Source organism: Notolepis coatsorum, assembly GCF_963971535.1.
Source record: "Notolepis coatsorum genome assembly, chromosome: 14".
NCBI classification, from domain to species: domain Eukaryota; kingdom Metazoa; phylum Chordata; class Actinopteri; order Aulopiformes; family Paralepididae; genus Notolepis; species Notolepis coatsorum.
Genome location: NC_140178.1, coordinates 13,485,154 through 13,512,815, shown reverse-complemented (window position 1 = coordinate 13,512,815; position 27,662 = coordinate 13,485,154). Strand labels below are relative to the sequence as shown.

At 47.5% G+C, this 27,662-nt stretch overlaps 1 protein-coding gene across 1 annotated transcript in view; it reads left to right on the top strand.

The window, feature by feature from the left end:
* The window catches only part of LOC311240423 (medium-chain acyl-CoA ligase ACSF2, mitochondrial-like), a gene marked incomplete at both ends in the record, with an annotated part of 33,164 nt that extends 6,077 nt beyond the window's left edge, over nucleotides 1-27,087 (top strand). Inside the window, 13 exons of the mRNA XM_084329007.1 lie at nucleotides 1,137-1,190; nucleotides 4,695-4,807; nucleotides 6,454-6,616; nucleotides 8,723-8,818; nucleotides 8,900-9,051; nucleotides 9,766-9,857; nucleotides 9,983-10,059; nucleotides 10,825-10,932; nucleotides 11,174-11,325; nucleotides 23,400-23,541; nucleotides 23,902-24,012; nucleotides 26,260-26,328; nucleotides 27,037-27,087. Coding sequence (XP_084185133.1) covers nucleotides 1,137-1,190; nucleotides 4,695-4,807; nucleotides 6,454-6,616; nucleotides 8,723-8,818; nucleotides 8,900-9,051; nucleotides 9,766-9,857; nucleotides 9,983-10,059; nucleotides 10,825-10,932; nucleotides 11,174-11,325; nucleotides 23,400-23,541; nucleotides 23,902-24,012; nucleotides 26,260-26,328; nucleotides 27,037-27,087 — 1,380 coding nt within the window. The remainder of the gene's footprint in view (nucleotides 1-1,136; nucleotides 1,191-4,694; nucleotides 4,808-6,453; nucleotides 6,617-8,722; nucleotides 8,819-8,899; nucleotides 9,052-9,765; nucleotides 9,858-9,982; nucleotides 10,060-10,824; nucleotides 10,933-11,173; nucleotides 11,326-23,399; nucleotides 23,542-23,901; nucleotides 24,013-26,259; nucleotides 26,329-27,036) is intronic.
* Between the last annotated feature and the right edge of the window lie 575 nt (nucleotides 27,088-27,662).

Below are 27,662 nucleotides of genomic sequence, written 5' to 3'. Positions count from 1 at the left end.
GGGGGCATAGTCTAGCAACGTTCAAGACAGGGGAGGGGAGAATTGGCTATGCGAAATTGGGATGGGAGAAAAATAGAAAAATGAGGAGAAAAAGTGGATACAATTTTTCTTTTCTTATTTCCTATTAATCTGCAGGTTATACTCCAACACAGTAAAGTAACCTGATTACATTTAATTACATAAGGATTACTTTACCTCAGGCGGTGGGGGCAGAGTAGAGGTCCAAACACTCTCCTACCACCGCAGAGAACCAGGTTAAATTATCGGCAGTGGTACCTCTGGCTTGATCAGTCGTCCCGTGGTTGGAAAGTCAGTGGGGTCCTGGTCATTGCAACAGCGACTCCTACTGGTCGGCCAGGAGGATGCGGGGAGGGGATCTGGGGGAGATAGCGTGAACCTCCATGTGTGTTACGTTCTCCCAGTGAAACTCCGAGCTGTCAGGAGAAAAGAAGCGGCTGGTGACTCCACATGTATCGGAGGAGGCATGTGGTAGTTTACACCCTCCCCAGACCGACAGTAGGGCAGCATGTGGTGGTCTACACCCTCCCCAGACCGACAGTAGGGCAGCATGTGGTGGTCTACACCCTCCCCAGACCGACTGTAGGGCAGCATGTGGTAGTCTACACCCTCCCCAGACCAACAGAGGAGGCATGTAGTAGTCTACACCCTCCCCAGACAAACAGAGGAGGCATGTAGTAGTCTACACCCTCCCCAGACCAACAGAGGAGGCATGTGGTAGTCTACACCCTCCCCAGACCAACAGAGGAGGCATGTGGTAGTCTACACCCTCCCCAGACTGACAGTAGGGCAGCATGTGGTAGTCTACACCCTCCCCAGACTGACAGTAGGGCAGCATGTGGTAGTCTACACACCCTCCCCAGACTTTATTTATTTATTTATTTATTTCGGATCCCCATTAGTCACTGCCTCAGCAGCGACTATTCTTCCTGGGGTCTGGATACAAACAGTTTTATCTTGATTTTATCGTGCTGATTACTTTATCTTTGTTTTATCTTTGTGTTATTCCATCTCTTTTAGTTGTTTTTACTCAACGTCACTGTAAATGAGGGAATCCTCTGAATGAATGAACCCGGCCTTCGTTTATGAAAGCGCTTCCACTTCTGTTGTGTGTTCAGGTGTCGGTGAACCCGGCCTATCAGCTGAAGGAACTGGAGTTTACCCTGAGAAAGGTATGTGGGTCAGAGGGCACGCTGGCGAGGGAAGTCCTCGTGCCGTATCTCAGATAGGGTCAAACTCCGTTTCACATTATTTCTGAAGTTACACAACGGGTTTTGAGTGGGTTTCACGTGTTTGAGGGTCGCTCAACTTGCTCGACATAAGAGAGGCAAAAACATGAAAAAACGACAAGGCTGGCCATACCTTGTGTACAAAAATATAGTCTTTAAAGGAACACGCCAACATTTGGCTTATCGTCCAGTTTCCTCTCTGTGCGTTCAGTAGAAAGCTATCTGGCTGCACGTTAGCCTAGCTCAGCACAATGAATGGGAGCGGACATGGCCGGTTATCCTAGGCATTGTCCAACTAACACCTCTCCCGAAGGCTAACCGGCCATGTCCGCTTCCATTCATTGTGCTAAGCTAGGCTAACATGCAGCCAGATAGCTTTCTACTGAACGCACAGAGAGGAAACTGGTATCTATCTTCTTGTCTCTCCCTGGAGAAGACGGTAAGCTAATTTCCCAAAATGTTGCGTGTTCCTTTAAGTTTTTCTTTCTGCTTTCTTCAATTCCTGAAGAACTGGTTGTGAATTCCAACAACTACCCACACGCATGTTCATAAGAGATATTCCTTTATTGATCCCCTTGGGGAAATTCAGGCATCATAGCAGCATGGGGGGGAGGGGGGGAGGGGTACAGGTAGTAAAACAACACAGTATACAGGTATTAAAAGACAACACAGGCAGTGTAAACAATTTGATCAATATGGTCAAAATAATATACTATCTGACTAGCTGGGGAATATTCACATTATTCACAGTGTCACATGAGGTGCAGTATGCAAGAGGTAGTGTTATAATAATTTACTATCTACTGAGTATACATTAATCAAAGTACCAGGGTAGTCTACTTTGTCCCCCTTGGGTTCCTATAAGTCCCAGGTCAATGTCTGGTAGCAGTCGCTGTCGCTGCCCCCTGTTGTGGGGCCTGGAGGCTGCTAGTCGCTGCCCACTGTTGTGGAGCCTGATGGCCGCTGGTATGAAGGACTGTCCGAGGCGGTTAGTTGAGTGTCGGGGGGGGATGAGTCTGTGGCTGAACGAGCTTCTCATCTTGACTAGCTCGTCGTAGAGGGGGTGGTAGGGGTTCTCCATGATGGCATCCAGCTTCCTTATCATCCCCCTCTCTACCATCACCTCAAGTCTAGGTAGCTCGACTCCCACCACAGAGCTAGCCTTCCTCACCAGCTTGTTGAGCTTGTTGGTGTCCCTTGAGTTGATGTAGCCTCCCCAGCATGCCACAGCATAGAAGAGGATGCTGGCCACAACAGACTGGTAAAAAGACTGCAGCAGTTTGTTGCACACATTGAAGGACCTGAGTCTCCTCAGGAAGAACAGCCTGCTCTGTCCCTTCCTGTAGAGGGCCTCTGTGTTGTCCGACCAGTCCAGTTTATTGTTCAGGTGTACCCCAAGGAACTTGTATGAGTCCACCATCTCCACATCCACCCCTCGGATGGAGATGGGAATCGGGGGGGGCCTCTTCTTGCCCCTCCGGAAGTCCACCACCAGCTCCTTGGTCTTACTGGTGTTGAGTTGGAGGTGGTTGCTGTCGCTCCACCCCACGAAGCTCTCCACCAGGGCTCTGTACTCCTCCTCATCATCGTCGGTGATGTAGCTTACGATGGAGGAGTCGTCTGAGAACTTCTGCAGGTGGCACCCGCTGGAGTTGCGGCAGAAGTCTGAGGTGTAGAGGGTGAAGAGGAAGGGTGACAGCACAGTTCCCTGGGGGGCGCCGGTGTTGCTCACCAGTACGTCAGACTGACTGTCCTTTAGTCTGACGTACTGTGGCCTCTCAGTGAGGTAGTCCTTGATCCAGGCCACCAAGCCGTGCTCCAGCTGCATCGCAGAGAGCTTCTCCGCTAGCAGTGACGGCTGGATGGTGTTGAAGGCGCTGGAAAAATCAAAGAACATGATCCTCACTGAGCTGCGCGGCTTTTCCAGGTGCGTGTACGCTCTGTGGAGCATGTAGATGATGGCATCCTCCACCCCGATGTTTGCCTGGTATGCAAACTGCAGGGGGTCGAGGGAGTCACGCACCAGGGGCTTGAGGTGTTGCAGGACCAGTCTCTCAAACGTCTTCATGACGTGTGACGTCAGAGCGACTGGCCTGTAGTCGTTGGGGGTGCTGGGACGTCCCTTCTTGGGCACCGGGACAATGCAGGAGGTCTTCCAGAGCTGGGGCACCCTCTCCAGCCTCAGGGAGAGGTTGAAAAGATGCTGGAGCGGTGCTGCCAGCTGCTCTGCACATACCTTGAGCACCCTGGGATTGGTGTTGTCCGGTCCTCTGGCCTTGTTCACATTAATTTTGGAGAGCTGCCTACTGACCTGACTGGTTGTGATCGTCAGGGTTGGGGGTGGTGGGCAGTCTGCTGGTGTTGGGGGTGGGGTGCCGTTGCTGATGGGTGTGGGGGGGTGGGGGGTGGGGGGGCTGCTTTGTAGGTGTGATCTGGTGCTGGTGTCGATGGGTGGGGGGAGGGGTGTGGGGAGGCCACTCTGGTCAAAGCGGTTGAAGAACGTGTTGAACTCGTTTGCACGCTCTGGAGGGCCCTCCACAGCTGTGCCCTGCTGTTTGAAACCAGTGATCTTCCTAACCCCCGCCCACACCTCCCTGGTGTTGTTGGCCTGTAGTCTGCCCTCCAGCCTGTCCTTGTAGCTGACCTTGGCTGCCCTTAGCTCTTTTTTGAGCTCCCTTTGGACAGCCCTGGCCTGCTCAGTGTCCCCTGCCATGAAGGCCCTCTTTTTCCTGTTTAGCAGGTGTTTAATGTCCTTGCTAATCCAGGGTTTATTGTTTGAGAAGCAGCGTACCCTCTTTGTGGGTACGATGCTCTCCTCACAGAACCTGATGTAGTCTGTGATGCAGTGGGATAGTCCATCAATGTCATCACCGTAAGCCCTCTCAAACATATCCCAGTCCGTCGACCTGAAACACTCCTGTAGCTCCTCCTCGACGTCGTCAGACCACTGTGGGACAGACATGGTGATCGTAGGCTGTCTCTTAATGAGAGGCGTGTATGTGGATACAAGCCTCACAAGGTTGTGGTCTGACTGGCCGAGGGGGGGCAGGGAAGTCGCACTGAAAGCCTCCTTCACGTTAGCATACAGGAGGTCCAGAGTTTTGTCTCCCCTGGTTTTGCAGGTGACATACTGGGTGAAGTTTGTCAGGGTCTTGTTCAGTCTGACATGGTTGAAGTCCCCATTGATAAAAATAAATGCATCCGGGTGTTTTGTCTGAAGCGCCGCGACGGTGGAGTGTATGACGTCACTCGCCTGCGCCGCCGCCGCGCTGGGAGGGATGTAAACAGTGAGAGCCAGGACGTGTGTTATTTCTCGCGGTAAATAGTATGGCCGCAGACTCAGTGCCAATAGTTCAATGTCGGGGGAACAGATACGTTCCTTAATGGTAATGCTATAGTCTTACCGTGCCTATAGCATTAAAATTCACTATGGTTTGATGCACGCAGGTCCAGTGTAAAGCAGTGGTGTGCCCGACCCAGTTTAAGAGCCAGAAGTTCTGTGAGATGCTGAGAGAACTCTGTCCAGAGATGGACACGTCGGGCAGGATCAAGAGCTCCAGGTATGACAGAGACTCTGGCTCAATGTCAACATCATACATCTAAAATGAATGATAGCATGTGTTCATACTATAGGCTCTACCAATATAACTATGTATGATAGCATGTATAATAGTGCTGTATATACCATATCTACTGTAAATATTTATATTTACGGCATATATATCCATATCTGTCTTAATATACCTGCATTTAATCCTTATACCTACTTATACACCTGCATATAACTCTGTACAATAGTGCTGTATATGCCATATATATACATTTTTAACATTTGCATTTATATATTTATATTTACCGCATATATATATATATGCTGTAAATATATATAAATGTATATATATATACATATGTCTGTACATACCTGCATATAATCCTTTTTACATATCTGTAGATACTATATCTGTACATATCCCTTACCTACTCTTGCTACTGGCCAGTACGACTTACTACCATAGTGTCTTTATACCTGTACATATTAGTACTACAACTCTGTACATACATCTGATTAGCACTACACTCAGTAGTACTAATTTATATATTTTATATCCAGTTTAATCACATGTACATTGTAGCCTATATTACTATTGCACTTTACTGTTACATTTGCACTCTGGTTGGACGCCAAACTTATTTTTGTTGTACTGTACTTGTGCTGTATGATGGCAATACATTTTAATCTAATCTAATGTAATCTAATCTAATCTAATCTAATCTAATCTAATCTACTACACACGGTTGCTTTCATCGTATTGTAACCGGACCCGTGAGATAAACCCTGAAAGGCCGCGTGTGATTGATGGCTCGGTGGATGTGAACGTGTCATGGTTGTCATTGTTGTTGTTGTTTAAAAGGATCCCCATTAGCTGCCACCTAAGTGGCGAGCTAGTCTTCCTGGGCCCTATTCCCCATACCTGGTTCAACTAAGTCGATCAAAAGTCTCATTAGCCAGATTCAATTAACCCGATGTTTGAATCCGGGCTTTCCCTGTTCCTCGAACACTGATTCAGTCTCGTTACAGTAATTCGAACCAGACTTGATACTCAGGATAATTGCGAGCGGCCGCCTCACCTGAAAAGACAGCAGGTGTCGATCGCTGAAATCCTGATTTTCTAACGCCATTGATTGATTGATTGATTGAAAACTTTATTAACAGATTGCGGAATGGGTACAATACAGTACGGCTCAATAGCCTCGCAGACAAATTAAATGCATAATCTATAGGCTAATTTTAAGTCCCTCATTACCCCAATCAATCAGATTATATTTCTTTAAATGTGCCTGCTGGCAGTAGGCTTAATGGAATGAATAATCAAATGAGAAAATAATTAGTTCAACTCTTTCAGAATAAGTAGATAAAAACAAGCCCAAAGAGTATATCTAATTGATACGAATTAATATATGCTTATGAGGATATCCGTACTGTATGTGCTTAGGTATCATGTATACTATATAAATACATGGTTCCAAAAGTTTTCAAGGCGCGACCCCCGAAATAACATGTCAGAGAGGCTTGGAGGCTATACAGTTTCACTATTAATCAGGTTTTAATCTGTTTCGGACATCATCCATCCATACATGCTTTGAATTGATACCAGTGACACCAGACATCAGAGCTGCTGGTTAAAGCATTTGATTTTTCTGTCAGGTTGCCAGACCTGCGCCTGGTGGTGGTGACAGACAGCAGACAGCCAGGGACGCTCCACGTGGAAGACGTGATGCAGGCGGGAGAGAGCCGGCACCACCGGGAGCTGCTGGACCTGCAGAGCAAGCTGTCCTTCGATGATCCCATCAACATCCAGTTCACCTCGGTAACCTTCACTATCCAACCTCAACGGCACTTTTTTTTTTTTTTTATCTACTTTTTCTCCCATTTTCTATTTTTCTCCCATCTCAATTTCGTATCGTCCAATTCTACCCTCCCCTGTCTCGAACGCTGTTAGGCCATGCCTCCCACAAGCCGGCTGCAATGTGGACGAAGCCTTACATCACGTGTCCCCTCCGGTACTCGAGGAAGCAGCAGTGGCATCTTTTCACCTGCACAGCGCGATCTCTCAGCGTCGGGGGTCTGCGTTTTTGGAGGGCACGCCGCCCCCGTCGCTTCCTGATTCTGCTGCGCAGGCGCACCAACCGACCTGTAGGAGTCGCTGTCCACAACGTCCGATCCCCACCCATCAGCTTCCCACCCCCTAATACTGCCAATTGTATTAGTATGAACGACCAGCCAAGCTGATAGCAATGCGGAGAGCTGGGCTCGAACCCAGCGTCTCCTGCATTGGTGGTGAGCGCCTTGCCCACTGCACCACCTAGCCGCCCCTCAACGGCACTTTTTAAAGGAACACACCAACATTTGGGGAAATTAGCTTACCGACTTCTCCAGAGAGAGAGAGACAAGAAGATAGATACCAGTTTCCTCTCTGTGCGTTCAGTACTAGAAAGCTATCTGGCTGCACGTTAGCCTAGCTTAGCACAATGAATGGAAGTGGACAGTGCCGGTTAGCCTTCCGGGAGAGGTGTTAGTTGGACGATGAATGGCACTGTCCGCTTCCATTCATTGTGCTAAGGATATGACACTGTAGGGGCGACAGTGGCTCAGGAGGTAGAGCGGCCGTCTGGTAATCTGAAGGTTACATTTTACATTTAGTCATTTAGCTTGACACTTTTATCCAAAGCGACTTACAAGTTGTGAACAACAAGTCAGCAGGAGGGGTACGACTCTGGCAGCTAAGGGTCAGTAACATTGTTCGTCAAATAGTGTCAAACTTGAGTGTTACACTCTGAGTGCATAGTAGTATAGACATATCAGCATGATAGGTAGTAGTAAGTATAGTAGCATAGTAGTAAGGTACATAATAGTAGGGCTGTCCCCGACTAAGGATTTGGATGGTCGACTAGGATTGGCCAAAATTTGCCGTTAGTCGACTATTGGTCGACTTAAAAAGAAAATTAAAAAAAAAAGTATATTTTAAAACTTTTTAATTTTAATTTTATTTTGTATCATTCCATTTGGGCTGTGGGGGTGCTTAATGTCTGAAGGAGTCGACTGAAGGCTTCTTGTCCTCTGCAAAAGCATGCAATTGGTCCACTGATGGATACATCTTGATATTTGTCTAGTCTAGTGTGTTCATTAGATGGGTGAAATCCTCTTTCAGTGCCTCTGTGCCTGTTTTCGTAGGCAGTTAGCCTCTGGTATGTGTGCCATTAGCGTTAGCCACGCTTCTAGGCCTCTTTTCTTTTGGAAAGAATGATTAAAAAAATATATATATTTTTTTATTAATATATATATATATTTTTTTTATATTCGACTAAGAGGTTGGCCAGTCGACTACGGCTCCTTTCGACTGATTAGTCGACTAATCGATTAATAGGGGTCAGCCCTAAAAAGGACAGTAAGAAGGTTATGTTCCCGGTTAAATTTTGGCCCCTTCCAGCAGTGTGTCGAAGTGCCCTTGAGCAAGACAGTATTATTATTAATATGTACAGTGATACAGGGCTGGGTATAAAGACAACAGGGCTGGGTATAAAGACACTATGGTAGTTAGTCATACTGGCCAGCAGCGTAACTAGTAAGAATAGGTAAGGGATATGTACAGATATATAGTATCTACAGATTTTATGAAAATCATTTCGTTTTTTTTTTTTATAAAAGCAAGACCCCTAATTGCTCCTGATGAGCAGGTTGGCACCTTGCATGGTCGCCTCCGCCGTCGGTGTGTGAATGTGTGAGTGAACGGGTGAATGCGAGGCATAAATTGTAAAGCTCTTTGGTTAAAAGTACTGTATAAATGCAGTTAATTTACCATTTAATGTGATTCAGTGACAGACTACATTGTATTGCATGTAGCTGATTGGTCAAGATCGGTCAATATTTCCTTGTTTATTTGTCTGTGAGTGACCTTGTGTCTTGTTTCTTTCAGGGAACCACAGGAAGCCCAAAAGGAGCAACTCTCTCGCACTACAATATCGTCAACAACGCCTACCTCTGTGGTCTCCGAATGGGATACGAATGGAGGGTAAGTCTGTACCGCATGTTTGGCTAACAGGAGTGCGTCGTAACACAATGTAAATTGAATCGTTTTCTCCTCTCCACCCAGCCCCGGGTGAGAGTGTGCGTCCCTGTGCCCATGTACCATTGTTTTGGCTCGGTCCTGGGAGGGATGTGCATGGCTCTGCACGGCGTGACGCTGGTCTTCCCCTCCGCAGGGTTTGACGGCCGTGCCAACCTGGAGGCCATTCAGAACGAAAGGTACAACGTATGTGTTGCCAAATTTGCAGACGCAAATATTTAACACACACATGTGTGTTTCATATCATCGATGTACACATCCGCTTCCTATTTCTCCAGTATCGTATATATATTCTCATAGTATATATGTAACGGTTGTGACATCGTCACTTCGATGCCCCGCGAGGGAGTTTCGAACCCGGGTCTCCCACGCCGCGGGCAACAGCACAGACCTCTATACCAAGAAGTGAACTCACTGCTTTGTAACGTGTCTATGTGTCTTTTTTTTGAGGATGAGAGTGAGTTTAACCCATAGCACCACTACTCACCCCAGTCACTTCACAACATCTGAAGTCCATCGTGACTGCGCTTCGCGGTACCATCCGTTACATATATTCAGATTTTAATTCTTTATTGCCTATATTTAGTGTAACGTATAATAACAATAACCGATAGGGCACACAGACCCTCATCCACACCTTTGTTTACATAGATTCCGATCTAACTTTATTGCCTATATTTATGTCTTTCTACTATTACTCTGCCCATACCTGTACCTCCCCTCCCCCCTCCCCCGAGCTGATATGACGCCCGAATTCCCCCAAGGGGATCAATAAAGGAATATCTTATCTTATCTTATTTGACCTTACCTTACCTTACCTTGCCTTACCTTACCTTACCTTACCTTATCTTATCTTATCTTATCTTATCTTATCTTATCTTATCCTATCTTAGGTGCAACTTCGTCTACGGCACGCCCACGATGTTCATCGACCTGCTCGGTCGGCCAGATTTCCACAAGTACGACTTGTCATCGCTGGAAGCTGGTGAGACAATTTGGCGACTGAGACGTGATTGGTGTGTTGTGTGACTGATAGATGTTGCCTGGGAGGAAAGGGTTAACCGTGTGAAGGGGGATCCTTCTGATATACGTCATGTTGTTGTGATCTAGGAATCATGGCGGGATCTCCGTGTCCACCTGAGATCATGAGGAAACTCATAACAGACATGAACGTGAAACAGATGATGGTGAGCAGCCTTTCTGTCTATCCTGGATATTTTAAATTTTTTTATCTACTTTTTTCTCCCATTTTCTATTTTTCTCCCATCCCAATTTCGTATCGTCCAATTCTCCCCTCCCCTGTCTAGAACGTTGTTAGGCCATGCCTCCCACAAGCCCGCTGCAATGTGGACGAAGCCTTGCATCACGTGTCCCCTCCGGTACTCGAGGAAGCAGCCGTCGCATCTTTTCACCTGCACAGCACGATCTCTCAGCGGCGGGGGTCTGCGTGGGAGGGACACGCCGCCCCCGTCGCTTCCTGATTCTGCTGTACAGGCGCACCAACCGACCTGTAGGAGTCGCTGTCCACAACGTCCGATCCCCACCCATCAGCTTTCCCACCCCTAACACTGCCAATTGTGTTAGTATGAACGACCAGCCAAGCTGATAGCAATGCGGAGAGCTGGGCTCGAACCCAGCGTCTCCCGCATTGGTGGCGAGCGCCTTGCCCACTACACCCCCTAGCCGCCTATCCTGGATCTTTTTAAAGTAGAATAACACTCAAGCAACCTTTCTGTCTGTCATATATCTTTAAAAGCGGAATAACACCCAAGCAACCATTCCTTATGTCCTCGATGTTTAAAAGTAGAATAAAACGCAAGCAGCGTACATCCTTTCCTCCCCTATCCCCCCATCTGCAGTGAAAGCCTCATGGACAATCTCCCACAGGGTGTGGAAGCTGTAGAAAGTGAGTGTGATCAATTCAATTCTGTACTCCGGTGTTTTGTAACCAGATAGCTTACGGAACCACGGAGAACAGCCCTGTGACCTTCCTGGGGTTCCCGCTCGACAACGAGGAGCTGAAGATGAACACTATCGGCTGTGTGATGAGCCACACAGAGGTACCTTACCTTACCTTATCTTACCTTACCTTACCTTACCTTACCTTACCTTACCTTACCTTACCTTACCTTACCTTACCTTACCTTACCTTACCTTACCTTACCTTACCAATCTACGATGAGCCACACGGAGGTACGGTTGCTGTTCCCCTTTCATCCCCCTGAGTCCTACTGGTGTATCCGCTACATGTAGAGAGATCACGTCAGCACTCCCTGACTCTCTCTGTGTCCTTGACGACAGGCCAAGGTGGTGGAGCCCTCCAGCGGGGAGATGGTCCCTCTGGGAGCCCAGGGGGAGCTGCTGATCAGGGGCTACTGTGTGATGCTGGAGTACTGGGACGACCCGGACAAGACCAGAGAGGTGATCTCCAAGGACCGCTGGTACAGGACCGGGTGAGGGGATGACGTCATCAATCACACTGTTGCTAGGAGACGCTGAGGAAGGTTTACAATGGAAAGAACAGGTGCCAGATTTAAAGGACGGATTCACTTTCACTACCACGCTACAGAAGGTTAACCCTTTCACTACCACGCTACAGAAGGTTAACCATTTCACTACCACACTACAGACGGTTAACCCTTTCACGACAACACTACAGAAGGTTAACCCTTTCACTACCACACTACAGAAGGTTAACCTTTCACTACCACACTACAGAAGGTTAACCCTTTCACTACCACGCTACAGAAGGTTAACCATTTCACTACCACACTACAGACGGTTAACCCTTTCATGACAACACTACAGAAGGTTAACCCTTTCACTACCACACTACAGACGGTTAACCCTTTCATGACAACACTACAGAAGGTTAACCCTTTCACTACCACACTACAGAAGGTTAACCTTTCACTACCACACTACAGAAGGTTAACCCTTTCACTACCACGCTACAGAAGGTTAACCATTTCACTACCACACTACAGACCGCTAACCCTTTCACTACCACACTACATATGGTTAACCCTTTCACTACCACACTACATACGGTTAACCCTTTCACTACCACACTACAGACGGTTAACCCTTTCACTACCACAATACATACGGTTAACCCTTTCACTACCACACTACAGACGGTTAACCCTTTCACTACCACAATACATACGGTTAACCCTTTCACTACCACACTACAGAAGGTAAACCTTTCACTACCACACTACATATGGTTAACCCTTTCACTACCACACTACATACGGTTAACCCTTTCACTACCACACTACAGACGGTTAACCCTTTCACTACCACAATACATACGGTTAACCCTTTCACTACCACACTACAGACGGTTAACCCTTTCACTACCACACTACAGACGGTTAACCCTTTCACTACCACACTACAGAAGGTAAACCTTTCACTACCACACTACATAAGGTTAACCCTTTCACTACCTTAACACTTTCACTATCACACTACAGACCGTTAACCCTTTCACTACCACACTATAGATGGTTAACCCTTTCACTACCACACTACAGATGATTAAACGTTGTCTGGCGTGATGTTGACCGGTACAGGCCATCATTTCAGCAGTTGCTTTAGTGTTGAGAAACAACACTAGCATCCTCTCACCAGCCTCCAATACAGTCCAAATGGGACAAAGTATCGTTCAGGTCACAGCATCACAGTACAAACCATGTGCAAATGGTTCCAACCCGTATGTCGTATCAAACATTCTAATGAGTTTCACAGGCCAGGGAACCCATTTGGTAAACAAATAATGGTAAATGGCTGCATTTATATAGCAGCTTTGATCAAAAGCACTTTACAATTTGTTCCTCACTCACACATTCACACACCGACGGCGGAGACGACCGTGCAAGGTGCAGACCTGCTCATTGGGAGCAGTTAGGGGTTAAGTGTCTCGCTCAAGCCAATAGGGTATATCTGCAGAGCCACAGAGCCCGGCGTGGACGGGTTTGAGGCGGGGCTTCGTGGCATGGACAAGTATTGTGGCATGGACAAGTATTTGTTGGAGTGCGCATGCGGATGAGGGGGGGGGGGGGGGGGGGGGGGGGCTCTCTCGCTCGCTCTCTCTCTCTCGTTTACGACAAGTATTTGTTGGAGTGCGCATGCGGATGAGGGGGGGGGGGGGGGGGGGGCTCTCTCGCATATAGTAATAATAGAGTATATACATAAACTGTACATTGGAAGAGGTCTACAAATATACAGCACTGTTGGGGGGGGGGGGGCTCTCTCGCATATAGTAATAATAGAGTATATACATTTGAGGGGGAATAAACTGTACATATACAGCACTGTTTGTGATACAAAAATAGTAGAGTGCATTAACCTGGCACACAACATACTCGTTCACATGTCATTTTTCTTTCACTCTAAAGGAAATATGTCTCACATACAGTAGACCCCCCAGTAGCCTACTTTGTGGAGACGAAGCTGATGAGTACCAGTCTTCTCCTCAGACATATAAACTGTACATTGGAAGAGGTCTACAAATATACAGCACTGTTTGTGATACAAAAATAGTAGTAGTATATATAGTAATAATAGTGTTGTGAAGGATCAGATTAAACCGAATATATATATTTATTTATGGATATATATTTAATAGTATTTGTATATCGTTTGATATCCCTTGTATATTCTTTGTACATATACACTGAATATCCCTTTAGTCTACTACAGCCCATAATAGTTCATTCTCTCATTGGACAAGAACCTGGCGCCAGCAGACAAGCCCCTTGAGTCAAGTTCAATAGTGCCGACGAACATGTCCCAACTAGCCCCGGTTCCGCGTAGGAATACGGCTACCGAAATACGAATGGTACTATTTGTTCACCGTGCATATAAATATGGCGCAAGTAAAGTAGAACTTTCTTTTAGTCCATTAGTCCTTTACCCTCCAACCTAGTAACAGACGTGAAGCCTCACCCACGACCCACGTGTGGTGCAGTATGGCCTATTTGGCCCCAGAATAGGCATTGAGACCTCGTGTAAATTCATAGCTGAATTGTCATAGTTTGGCACTGTACCGTCGAGTGGGACGTATTTCTATTAAGTTAATAATAGTCTATTATGTATGGTGCATCGTTCGGTTAGAGTTCTAAAGTGAGTAGCACCCCCATCGCCTCCTCGTGTTATCTAGAAGCTTAACCAGGCTGGGCAGACCACGCGTGGTGCTTTCATCCGAGGAGTTCTGGGCGAGGACGAGTGGACCTGCACATTGGATTACCTACCCGGACGACTGCTGAGCCTATACGGCATGGAATATCTATTTGCTTTGGGTGCTTTGATTTGTGGAGCGGATAACAGCCAACGCCGGTGAGTGTTGGAATTACCCCCGAGAGGAGCCCCGGTGAGACGGCGCTCAACCCAGACCGAGGCCGCCTCGCTTCTCCTTCGTTGTGGACCTACAGCCTACAGCTACCGTCTACAAGAGGGCCCAAGTGTATTCATCTGTGGATCAAGATCCTGCGGGCACTGTGTTCTGTACCTGAATTCTCCCCAGGAATCGTTGGCCAGATGGGATGCAGCTGACGGCTCTCCAAACCCCCCCCCCCCTACTGACTTACAACCAGCAGGACCCCTTTAGTATCCCGCTATAATCCTTAAGTACCATCGCTATAGTTCCCTAAAGAACCAGGTTGTATACTTGCTTCCTGCGTAACCAGAGATTGGACATTCAGTGTTGATTTGCCTACGAATACTAATTTGCCTTACAAGTGCATTCAAATCATAAATGTAATTAAGTGAATGTTGTATATACCTTTTGCTATATTAAACCTTCGACTGTTATATTTGTGTGGACCTGATTTCATATGTGGGAAAGTGTTCATCATACTTAGATATCGTGTACTGTATGGCCAGAAGTTAAAGTACATCAAGCGGTAGTGGTTTAATGATACCATACTTATCAATACAGTCAGGGAATTGTACCCCTCAGTTACAATTGGTCCTTCGAGCCGGAGGGTAACTAGTGTAATATTAATATAGTGTTATTAATATTGAAATGGCCTATGATGAACACTCCACGAAACGGTCCTCCTAACGTAGAACGCCCGCGGCGCAGACGACAGACACCTCAGTACTTAGAGGATTACGCTGTCAGTCAACTACCTAGCCTTCTACAGACGGTAAACGCGGTAAAAGTAGAAAGTAAAATTATGTCTGACCTTAACGACCAGGTTACCCCGACCACAGAGACCCTAGTGGGTTCTAATGTAACTGACCAAGCTCACGGTGGGGACCAGGAGGGAACAGACATGCCTTTACCCCCCGCCAATACCGAAGAAGTAGTCCCCGACCAGCTCCGGGAGGAAGACAACCCTCCAGAGGTGGAACCCTGCACGGAACAAGATGAGGAGAGCGCCGAGGAGATAGAGCTCCAGGACTCCCCAACGAGTACAGCCAGGAGCGGCTCACCTCTACAAGCGTCTTCCCCCAGCGAGGCGGAGAGGATGCTGTCACAGGCGTTCCTCGTCAGCCTGACAGCCTCTACCGAACGCGATCGACTCCAGGGTGAACACGATCGACTTCAGGGTGAACGCGATCGACTCCAAACACAGCAACGGAGCGAAGAAGAGCACATACGCCTGGAGATGAGACGCCTTCAGACGGAAGAGAATATGGCAAGAGACCGGTCCGACACCCAGCGCGCCGCTGACGGTGCCCAAAGAGAAGCAGAGCGCGACATCGCTCTCATCAAGCGCGAAGCCGAGCGCGACAGACTACAGGGCGAGCGCGACAGACTACAAGCGCAGCTAATGGAGCAGCTGATCACCAAGGCAACACCCTCTCCCTCCGCCAGGGGTTCAAGGGCCTCGTCGAGACAACAGTCAAGGGCAGCATCCCCTAACCGACCAAGCGACCCTGAACTTGACCACCAGAGAGAGCCTATACCCCCCGCAGACCCCCTTCCCCGACCGGTCCAAGCGAGACCCAGCTACAAGGAAGGAGCAGCATACACTGCGGAGAGGCTAAATAAACGACTACAGGATCTAGAGGACCTGACAGAAGAAGAAGAGGGAGAGGAGGAGAACCAAGCCCGACGACAGCACAGTACTCCACCGGACCAGGAGGTCCAGTACAGCCCAGGCTATACCCCCGCGGCGCTGCGCTACAGACCCCCGACTCTATTCACGGGTGAGCATGACGCACGACCAGCCCCGAGGAACAGTACCTGGACCAGCGGGCCATGGTACCCTGCCGGTACCAGCCCACAGAGAGGTGCAAGAGGAGACTCGCCTAGGAGGCCTCTCTCCCAACGCTCACCGATGTGCCAGCCATCCACGGCGTCATACATTGGCACACCGACGTTTCCAGACTTCACCCATGAGAATCGAGCACAGTACACGGAGCTCCGGATGTGCTTAGAGACAATGATGGTGGATGTCGTTGACGAACGCCACAAGTATGCAATATTACTGAAGCACCTGAAAGTACCCCGAGCGCACAATATAGCGCTAGCCTATGCCACCTCTACGACCCCATACACCGCGGCTCTAGCAGCGCTGGACCAGAGATATGGACGTATATGGGATTACGTAATCCAAGAGATAAGGCATATTGACCGCCTACCCCCAGCAACAGACAATCGCTCACTAGACGACCTGTCTATAAAAGTGCAGTCCCTGGTAGGGATGCTGGGAGCGCAACGAGAAAAGGGTATGCACGAGCTATACGCCAACTCTAACGTCGAGAGGATTTTAGAGAAGCTGCCGCCCGCCAGACAAGAGCGCTTTAGGCGGCAAAGAGACCACCGTGATCCTAACGGTCCCGAACCATCCCTCCTCGATTTAGCCGACTTCCTGACGAGAGAAGTCAGCAGCCTACGCTTGGATACATTCGTGCGGAGCACACCAAGCTCCAGAGAGGGACCTAGGAGAGTAAACGATGGAAGAAGATCAGTGACTGTCATGCACCAATCAGAATCAGTACCGAGCAGTAAGAACCACAGTACCCCCTTGAGAAAAGAGAAGTGGAAGATGGTGTGCCCGTACTGCGAGAAGGAACACTGGCTGTCACAATGTGACCTGTTCAAGAAGATGAATGCAGAAGAAGTGAGTCAATGGATAAAGTCCAACAGGCGCTGTTACCGATGTGCGCGCAGTCACATGGCAGCCGAGTGCCGCCTAAAGAAGAGGTGCAGTCGGTGTGACGGAGCCCACCTAGATGTCCTACACGACAGTAACAGAAGAAAGCCTGCACCTGCACCATCGAGCAGCACAAAGGCAAGTGTCATGTACATTGACCCCGCCAGCAGCAGCGGCGCCCAGGTGCTCTTAAAGGTAGTCCGTGTAACATTGAGCCACCAAGATAAAGCCATGGACACTTACGCCGTCCTTGATGACGGGTCAGAGAAGACCCTTCTCCTCGCATCCGCTGCGGCCCAGCTGGGACTGCGGGGGAGCGAGAACCAGATGACGATTCGGACAATAAGAAGAGATTTAAAGACGATAAAAGGCGAGAATGTCTCCTTCACTATCGCAGCAAGCGGGCAGCCAGAGAGACGGTATAGGATTACAAATGCTTTCACCAGCCAAGAAATAGGACTATCACAGTACACCTACCCCATCGCCAAACTGATGGATAAATATGTGCACCTGCGTCAACTACCTATCCCGCTCATAGACGGCGCCACCCCGACCCTGCTGATAGGCTCTGACCATGCAGACCTCATAGTCCCGATAGACCGGGTCCATACAGGACCCAGAGGCTGTCCTGCAGCAGTCGAGACCCGCCTAGGATGGACACTACAAGGCCCCCTCGCTAAATCTCTCAACCGAACAGCAGCCACTAGCTGCCTCCACTCCAGAGTGACAGAAGAAGACACCACTCTCCTGCAGCATGTCGAGAGGCTATGGACACTAGAGACAATGCCCTTTAAGAATGAAAAGAAAGACATTCATTCTAAAGAAGACATTTACGCCATAAACCTCCTCGAGCAAGGGACAAAGAGAGTCACAGTCAGCGGAGTGATGAGATACGCAACTCCACTCCTGAGGCGAGAGGGAATGCCCACCTTTCACGCCACGAAAGAAGCTACGGAGCGGTATCTATTGAACACCGAGCGGCGCCTAGCCAAAGACCCCGCTCAAGAGAGTGTGTACCGCGCTGAGATTGAGAAGCTAATCACAGCGAGACACGTAATGAAGATTGACATTAAAGAGGCCGATCAGACGACCGAATCATGGTACGTGCCGCACCACAAGGTCCACCACAACGGCAAGGATCGCATTGTGTTTAACTGCAGCTACCAGATCGGATCCCAGAATCTGAATAAAGAGCTCTTGCCCGGCCCCACACTCGGCCCCTCTCTACTAGGCGTGCTACTACGCTTCCGCCAGGACAAGGTGGCTATCAGCGGGGATATCAAAGGTATGTTCCTGCAGGTGAGACTAGTGGAGGAGGATAAGCCCCTACTGCGGTTCCTATGGAGAGAGAGGATCGGAGATGAGCACCCAGCCATCTACCAATAGGAAGTCCTCCCCTTCGGAACCACATGCAGCCCGTGCTGTGCTACATTTGCACTGCAGAAACACGTCGCAGAGGACCCAGCAGCAGATAAAGAGGTCCGACACAGTGTGAAGAACAGTTTCTACGTGGACAACTGTTTACAAAGCGGTTCGACCCAAGAAGAAGCCGAGGCTCTCCTACTCAAGCTACGCGCCTCCCTGATCAAAGGCGGCTTTGATCTCAGGCAGTGGGCCAGCAGCGACCCGCAAGTATTGCGCAGCCTCTCCCCCGCGGACAAGGCAGCCAGTAGCGAGACCTGGATGGCGACCATCCCAGGAGAAGCCCAAGAAATGACACTAGGACTAGTCTGGCGCTTCAAAACAGACTCGCTCCACTATAGACACAAACCCCTGACCACGGAGCAGGGAAGGTCGACGGCGATACCGACCACCAGGCGGAGTGTGTACAGAACACTCGCCAGACAATATGACCCGTTGGGATGTATTCTACCTTACACCACCAGGGCAAAGATGATTGTACGAGCACTATGGGACAAGGACCAGGGCTGGGACGACCCAATACCCGCACACCTTGCCTCCACATGGAGAGAGTGGGAGACGGAACTCCGCTCACTCCCAGGCGTCAACATACGCCGCAGCTACTTCCCACCCACAGTGAGGCCAGAGACATGCAAGATGGATCTACACGTCTTCAGCGACGCCTCCGAAGTAGCCTATGGATCTGTGGCCTACTTGCGTGCCCAAGAGAAGGGAGGAGAGATACACACCGCTTTCATCCTGGCTCGCTCAAGAATAGCCCCACGAAAGCAACAATCTATCCCGCGTCTAGAGCTCTGCGCAGCCCTAGCAGGAGCGCATCTAGCCACGTTAATCCAACGTGAACTCACCATCCCGGTGCAAAGAACAATCTTGTGGTCAGACTCTACGACAGTACTCACATGGATCAAGTCTGATTCATGCAGATACAAGGTCTTCGTGGGAGTCAGAGTCACAGAGATTCAAGAGTTAACAGAAGCAGCAAGCTGGCGGTATGTGGACACCAAACACAACCCAGCTGACGTCATCACCCGGGGAATGTCCCTAGATGACCTCACCCGTCACAACATCTACAGTGACGGACCAGAGTTCCTCAAGCTCCCGGAAGAAGAGTGGCCTACGCCCACCCCACGGGAGGCGAGTAAAGAGGAGGCTGAAAACAAGAAACCTATGTTCTGTGGATTGAGCACAGTTGCCTCCACAGACCCCAACATAGATGATTGCCTCACCCTACAGAGTGCGCAGCTAAAGACATTCCTGTGGCACCACCCAGAGATTCAGCCCACCACTGACATTTCAGCAGCTGACTACGAAGAAGCAGAACTTCTTTTACTACAACGAGCCCAGAGAGACTCGTTCCCAGATGAGCTAGACTGTCTACAGGGAGGAAAGCCCGTCCCATCAGACAGCAGACTGCTCCACCTGGCACCCGAGAGTGATGCCCATAATCTCATCAGAGTGGGTGGTCGTCTGCGGAGAGCCCCCGACCTACCGGATGACGTTAAGTACCCGATAGTCTTGAACAGCCGACACAAGGTCACAGAGCTGATCATAAAGAAATACGACGAGGATGTGCACCACGCAGGAGCAGAGAGAGTCTTCGCGGAGATCACACGTCGCTATTGGATACTTCAAGGGAGAGAAGCAGTGCGACGCTTCCAGCGAACCTGTCTAGACTGCCGAAAGTGGCGCGCGCAGCCCAGCATACCCCGGATGGCTGACCTACCTCCCTGTCGCCTCCGACTCGGCGACAAGCCCTTTCACTCCACAGGCATGGACTGTTTTGGCCCGTTGTATATAAAGAAAGGAAGAGGAACCGAGAAGCGGTGGGGTATTGTATTCAAATGCATGACCACCAGAGCGATACATATCGAACTCCTTCCAACCATGAGCACAGACTCATTCCTTATGGCCTTCCGAAGATTCACATCGCGGAAAGGAAAACCGTCTACATTGTTGTCTGATCACGGGACAAACTTCAAAGGCGGAGAAAGAGAGCTGAGAGAGAGCTTCCAAGCTATGGGCCCAGAACTTAAGACCCACCTCGCTCCATCCCAGATTGACTTCCAGTTTAATCCCCCGAACGCACCCCACTTCGGTGGAACCTTGGAACGAGAAGTACGTTCTATAAAGACAGCCCTGTACGCCGTGCTTGGGGCCCAGACTGTGGCGGAAGAAGTCCTAATGACAGTCCTCACGGAGATCGAGGGAGTATTGAACTCCAAGCCCCTCGGTTACGTCTCAAGTGATGTAGCAGATGTCGACCCAGTCACCCCCAACACACTCTTGATGGGGCGGCTGGACCCCGCGCTACCCCAGACAATGTACAGGCCTGAAGAAGCGAACGGCCGAAGAATGTGGAGGTACAGTCAAGTACTGGCTGACAAGTTTTGGAATAGCTTCCTACTCCACTATCTACCGTCTCTACAGACCCGCCAGAAGTGGGTAAAAGAGAGAGACAATTTGACAGAAGGAACAGTCGTCATGATTATCGACCAGTCACTACCCAGAGCTATGTGGCCGGCTGGCCGCGTAAGCAAAGTGATCACCGGTGCCGATGGCAAGGTCCGAGCAGCTGAAGTGCTCGTCCAAGGGCGGACTTACACACGACCCGTGGCGAGGCTAATAGAACTGCCAAGACTCCCAGACACTATCGATGACGACCATGACCCCACGACTTTGTGAGTTGACTGACCCTTACAGCGGACCTTGAGTGGTAGACAGTGCGGTTAATCTGTCTCTGCTTAGCTAATTAGGTGGGACTAATTAGGGGGCGGCTGTTGTGAAGGATCAGATTAAACCGAATATATATATTTATTTATGGATATATATTTAATAGTATTTGTATATCGTTTGATATCCCTTGTATATTCTTTGTACATATACACTGAATATCCCTTTAGTCTACTACAGCCCATAATAGTTCATTCTCTCATTGGACAAGAACCTGGCGCCAGCAGACAAGCCCCTTGAGTCAAGTTCAATAGTGCCGACGAACATGTCCCAACTAGCCCCGGTTCCGCGTAGGAATACGGCTACCGAAATACGAATGGTACTATTTGTTCACCGTGCATATAAATATGGCGCAAGTAAAGTAGAACTTTCTTTTAGTCCATTAGTCCTTTACCCTCCAACCTAGTAACAGACGTGAAGCCTCACCCACGACCCACGTGTGGTGCAGTATGGCCTATTTGGCCCCAGAATAGGCATTGAGACCTCGTGTAAATTCATAGCTGAATTGTCATAGTTTGGCACTGTACCGTCGAGTGGGACGTATTTCTATTAAGTTAATAATAGTCTATTATGTATGGTGCATCGTTCGGTTAGAGTTCTAAAGTGAGTAGCACCCCCATCGCCTCCTCGTGTTATCTAGAAGCTTAACCAGGCTGGGCAGACCACGCGTGGTGCTTTCATCCGAGGAGTTCTGGGCGAGGACGAGTGGACCTGCACATTGGATTACCTACCCGGACGACTGCTGAGCCTATACGGCATGGAATATCTATTTGCTTTGGGTGCTTTGATTTGTGGAGCGGATAACAGCCAACGCCGGTGAGTGTTGGAATTACCCCCGAGAGGAGCCCCGGTGAGACGGCGCTCAACCCAGACCGAGGCCGCCTCGCTTCTCCTTCGTTGTGGACCTACAGCCTACAGCTACCGTCTACAAGAGGGCCCAAGTGTATTCATCTGTGGATCAAGATCCTGCGGGCACTGTGTTCTGTACCTGAATTCTCCCCAGGAATCGTTGGCCAGATGGGATGCAGCTGACGGCTCTCCAAACCCCCCCCCCCCCTACTGACTTACAACCAGCAGGACCCCTTTAGTATCCCGCTATAATCCTTAAGTACCATCGCTATAGTTCCCTAAAGAACCAGGTTGTATACTTGCTTCCTGCGTAACCAGAGATTGGACATTCAGTGTTGATTTGCCTACGAATACTCATTTGCCTTACAAGTGCATTCAAATCATAAATGTAATTAAGTGAATGTTGTATATACCTTTTGCTATATTAAACCTTCGACTGTTATATTTGTGTGGACCTGATTTCATATGTGGGAAAGTGTTCATCATACTTAGATATCGTGTACTGTATGGCCAGAAGTTAAAGTACATCAAGCGGTAGTGGTTTAATGATACCATACTTATCAATACAGTCAGGGAATTGTACCCCTCAGTTACAAATAGAGTATATACATTTGAGGGGGAATAAACTGTACTTTAGTGAAAGAAAAATGACATGTGAACGAGTATGTTGTGTGCCAGGTTAATGAACTCTACTATTTTTGTATCACAAACAGTGCTGTATATGTACAGTTTATTTACTCTATTATTACTATATGCGAGAGAGCCCCCCCCCCCCCCCCCTCCCCCTCATCCGCATGCGCACTCCAACAAATACTTGTCCAGGCCACAATACTTGTCCATGCCACGAAGCCCCGCCTCAAACCCGTCCACGCCGGGCTCTGTGGCTCTGCAGATATACCCTACTCCGCTCAAGGACACTTCGACACGCGCTGCCCGGGAGGAGCGGGAATTTCAAACCTTTCTTTCAACTCGTGAGAGACTGAGGTTACCCTCATTCACAGTGACGACAAGCTTACAAAACAACAAGACACCGTTTATCAGCAATTTCCTACATATAGGCACAATAAATACAATAAACAATAAAAAAATAAGCTAAGACAGTTACAGGTCGACACACGGTGGTCGGAGATCATGCTTTTAAATGCAGCAAGAGAAGGAAGAACTTTCAGAGTCAGTCGGAGGGCGTTCCAGGTGTTGGAAGCATCAAAGGAAGAATCTGTATTTCTAGTTCAGAGCAAACGGGAGGAACTCTAAGAACCAGCCGGCCATTTGAACGTGATTTGATTATTATTATTATTATTATTATTATTATTATTATTATTATTATTATTATTATTATTATTATTATTATTATTATTATTATTATTATTATTATTATTTATAAACGTGATTTGATTATCTCCCCACAGAGACATCGCCAGTCTGAACAGTTTGGGGTACTGCCGTATCGAGGGACGCATCAAGGACTTGATCATCCGAGGAGGAGAGAACATCTACCCTGCTGAGATAGAGCAGTTCCTTCACACACATCCCAAAGTACTGGAAGCGCAGGTGAGACTCACGACCACTAGAGGGCAGCACAGACTCTGATAGATCCTTTCCATTCAGTTTATGCCAAAAGACTATTTGTGTCTATTTAAAACGTTCAAATGTTTTCATGTTCCACGTAGTACTAGTACTGAGTAATAGTGCTAATTAGATGTATGTACATAGTTGTAATATTAATATGTACAGTGATACAGGTATGAAGACACTATGGTAGTAAGTCATACTGGCCAGCAGCGTAACTAGTAAGAGTAGGTAAGGGATATGTACAGATATAGATCTAGTACCTATAGATATGTAGATTTTTTTTTCAGATAATTTAAATGTACATTCTAGATGTTGTATTTCTCTACCTCCGTCTCCTAGGTGATTGGGGTGAAAGACGAGCGGCTGGGGGAGCAGGTGTGTGCCTGCATCAGGCTGAAGGAAGGACACACCTCCAGTGTGGAGGAGATAAGAGCCTTCTGCAAGGGCCAGGTGAGAGGAGGTGAAAGGTCATGTGGTGGTGTAGACCATAGACATATATATAAAGACTATAGATGGCTCAAGGCGGAGTCTCCCGCGTAGTTCACCGGTGGCCATCTTGCTTGAGTGGACTACTGCTGATGGTGATGTCTGCACAAACAAAAATACTCTTAACTCGCTGAAATCTTTGATGGATTTACAAACGGTTTGGTTTATAGACATAGACATGCATGTTATGAGTGGGTGTGCTCCACCTACGCAAGATGGCCGCCATGTGGCAATGTCGGTCTCCGTTGGCCAGCAGCGTGGGTGAGTCATCTAGTGATATATATCTATGGTGTAGAGTAGACCATAGACATGATGAAGACTAGATGACTCACCCGCGCTGCTGGCCAATGGAGACCGACGTTGTCACATGGCGGCCATCTTGCCACAGGCAGCACGCCCACTCATAACATGAATGTCTATGGTGCATGTACTATTGAAATAACCATAGCTTGCTCAATTTTCAAACGGTTTGGTTTGTTATAAACATCAGAGATGTAGTTATCATACTGCATACATACAATACAATTAAGTCATCTTTTGAAAAGAAAAGCTGCAATTGCAACATGTTTGTAATAACACGTTTGTAATAAACCAAACCGTTTGAAAATCCGTCAAGATTTGAGCGAGTTAAGAGTATTTTTGTTTGTGCAGACTCACCTTACAACAGCTACCATAGAACGTACCAGAATAGTTCACTGTGACAAGATGGCCGCCGGTGAACTACGTTGGAGACTCCGCCTTGTGCCATCTACTTATATATATATATCTATGGTGTAGACCAGGGGTTCCCAACCTTTTTTCCCCCAGGGACCCCCAAACATCTCTGATGAAATTCCTGGACCCCCCTCCTAATAAAATACCATAAAATACTTTTTTTTGTCATTTTAATACTTTTTTTGTCATTTTAATAACAAACTGCTTATACACAGGCATATGCATCATAATTAGACCCACTATGCTTCTTTGACTTGTGCCTTCAATCAACAAATCTCATCTTGCACCATATGTATTTCAAAATGTTGGCCAATATTCAAATCCTGTATTCATCCTCTCAAATCAGGCCCTAATGGTGAACGGTTTGCATTTATGTTGAATGAAGTAAGAATCCACTGCAGTAAAAATATCCTCACCTCAAGTGGTGGTAGTAAGGTTGACTGACATGAGAATGTCCTGCTTCAGATCCTCATTTTCGATATACTGCACATATACAGCACAGCCTCGTCTGCGACAGTTGTAGTTTCATCAAGTTGTATGGCAAATGGACCCTTTCTAAGCTTTTCTGACAGCTGCTGCTCGCAATCACTTGACATCTTATCAATTCGGTCTTTCACTACATTGTTCGAGAGTGGTACTGATTTTAGTTTATCCGCCACCTGTGGGCCGCACAGTTTCTAAACCATTTTGATGCAGGCTGGTTTGATGAGCTGCTCGCCAATATTTCTTTGCTTTTGCAATTAAAAGCGAACACTCAAAGGAGGCTTCGGTAGCCTTCTGTAAATCACTGCCACCCCTGCTCCATCAAGGGGCTTGTTCGCCTTGAGAGACTGTTCTTTCCTCCGAAAAAAGTCCGGATCCTTCCCAACGGTTTCTGGGTGCTTAGACGCCTGATGTCTCTTCAGCTTGCTGGGCTTCAGGCTCGAGTTTGCCAACTTTTCTCCACAAATCACACACTCAGGTCGTTTGTCTGGTCCCTCAGTGAAGCCCATGGTGATGTAATTTTCGCAATTGCTGTAGGTCCTAACTTTTTTTGCAGATGAGCTGCCGTCATCTCCTTTTCGTTTGTCACACATTTTTGCCTCTGGCGGCTGACTGCAGACAAGCCGAGAAAGTTAACTAGCGTGCTAGGCTAGCTACGGAAAGTGATACAGTCAACCGATTCGCGTTTTAGCGGCTACCCGGTAGCCTACTGTTAACGTTCAAAAATCATGTCTAGATGTTTATTTATTTATCTTTCTTTTTTATTGTAGTGGAGAGACTATTCATGCTTCTGATGATAAAAATATGCTAATTAAATATTTCTCTGAAAGAAAAAAAAAAGAAAAAATTACCTCAAATCATCTGTGGTCTGGCGGACCACCTGCGCCCCCTGGCGGACCCCCAGGGGGTCCGCGGGCCCCAGGTTGGGAATCACTGTACACGACCCACACTGCTGAATGTAGCAGGACCGCAGTACATCTGAACCAACTGTTACCTCTGGCTTTGCCCCTCTAGATTTCTCACTTCAAGATCCCACACTATGTGATGTTTGTAGACGGCTATCCTCTGACGGTCTCCGGAAAGGTAGGGTATTTCTGTTGCAAGTCCACTGCAAGTCATAGTAATGATACCTACCTGATACTATAGTCTACCCATATAACTGTATGATAGCATGTACAATAGTGCTGTATATACTGTATATCTATACATTTATATATGTATATTTACTGCATATCTATATATATCCATACCAGTCTGAATATATCTACTTAAACACCTGCATGTAACTCTGTATGATAGCATGTACAATAATACAGTTAACCATATCTATTTATCCACATCTGTCTGTACATACCTGCACATAATCATTTTACATATTATGTAGATATCACCTGTACATTGTATATTACTATTGCCCTTTACTGTTACATTTGCACTCTGATTTGATGCCAAACGTATTTCTGTTGTACTGTATGATGACAATATCTAATCTACTGTAAAATAAGATATTCCTTTGTCATAGGACAAAGTGATATGCAAGTGTCATAGCAGCATGGGGGAGGTACAGGCAGGGTAATAGTAATATAATAAATATAGGTAATAAAATATTTGAATATGAATATAAAAATGTGAATAAAAGTAAAACGGTAGACAAAAAAGGTGCAGATGAGGGTCTGTATAGCATATCTGTAAATAATACACACTGAGTACATGTCGACTAGCATGGTGACCTGTTTAATAGCTAATGTTTAAATCATCCATTACTGAGACGCCCGTTTACTCTATTTTCAGATCCAGAAGAACAAGTTGCGGGAGGCGATTGAAAAGCAACTGGGACAATGATATTTGGAGACCGATGAGACGTCGGTGTGTGGACGACTGGCTGGACAGAGGGAACCACACTGTGAGCGGGGCAGGAACTACATGGCAGTTATGCAGCGTCCTTGTCTCCGTGTCTGAATCCTGCATTGACACAATTATAGCTTCCAACAGCTGATTCTCAAACGCTCCTGAAAATATTGTTACACAAGAAATCACCAGTTAGGTTTACAATGTTCTTAAATAATATCAAATCAAACAAAATAAAAACAACTTCAATCACAACTTGTGTACTTTTCAATCTTTATTTCATTTATTTAAGATTCTGTATGGCATATATTGACAAGATAAAGATTAATAAAAAAAAAAAAAAAAAAAAGACTTACAATTGAACATTGGTCAAGTAAAGTATATTATGTAGACTTGTTTGTCAAATTTAAATAAATAAGAGCCTTAATGCCAAATGTCGGTATGTACAAATGTATTAGGCAAAGTGACGATGCTTACAAACCTATATACACTAGAGCCTCACAGGAGCAACCTGTCCATGTAGTGATCAAAAACCACTTCCAATATCGTGAAATAACCTGGATTATCAG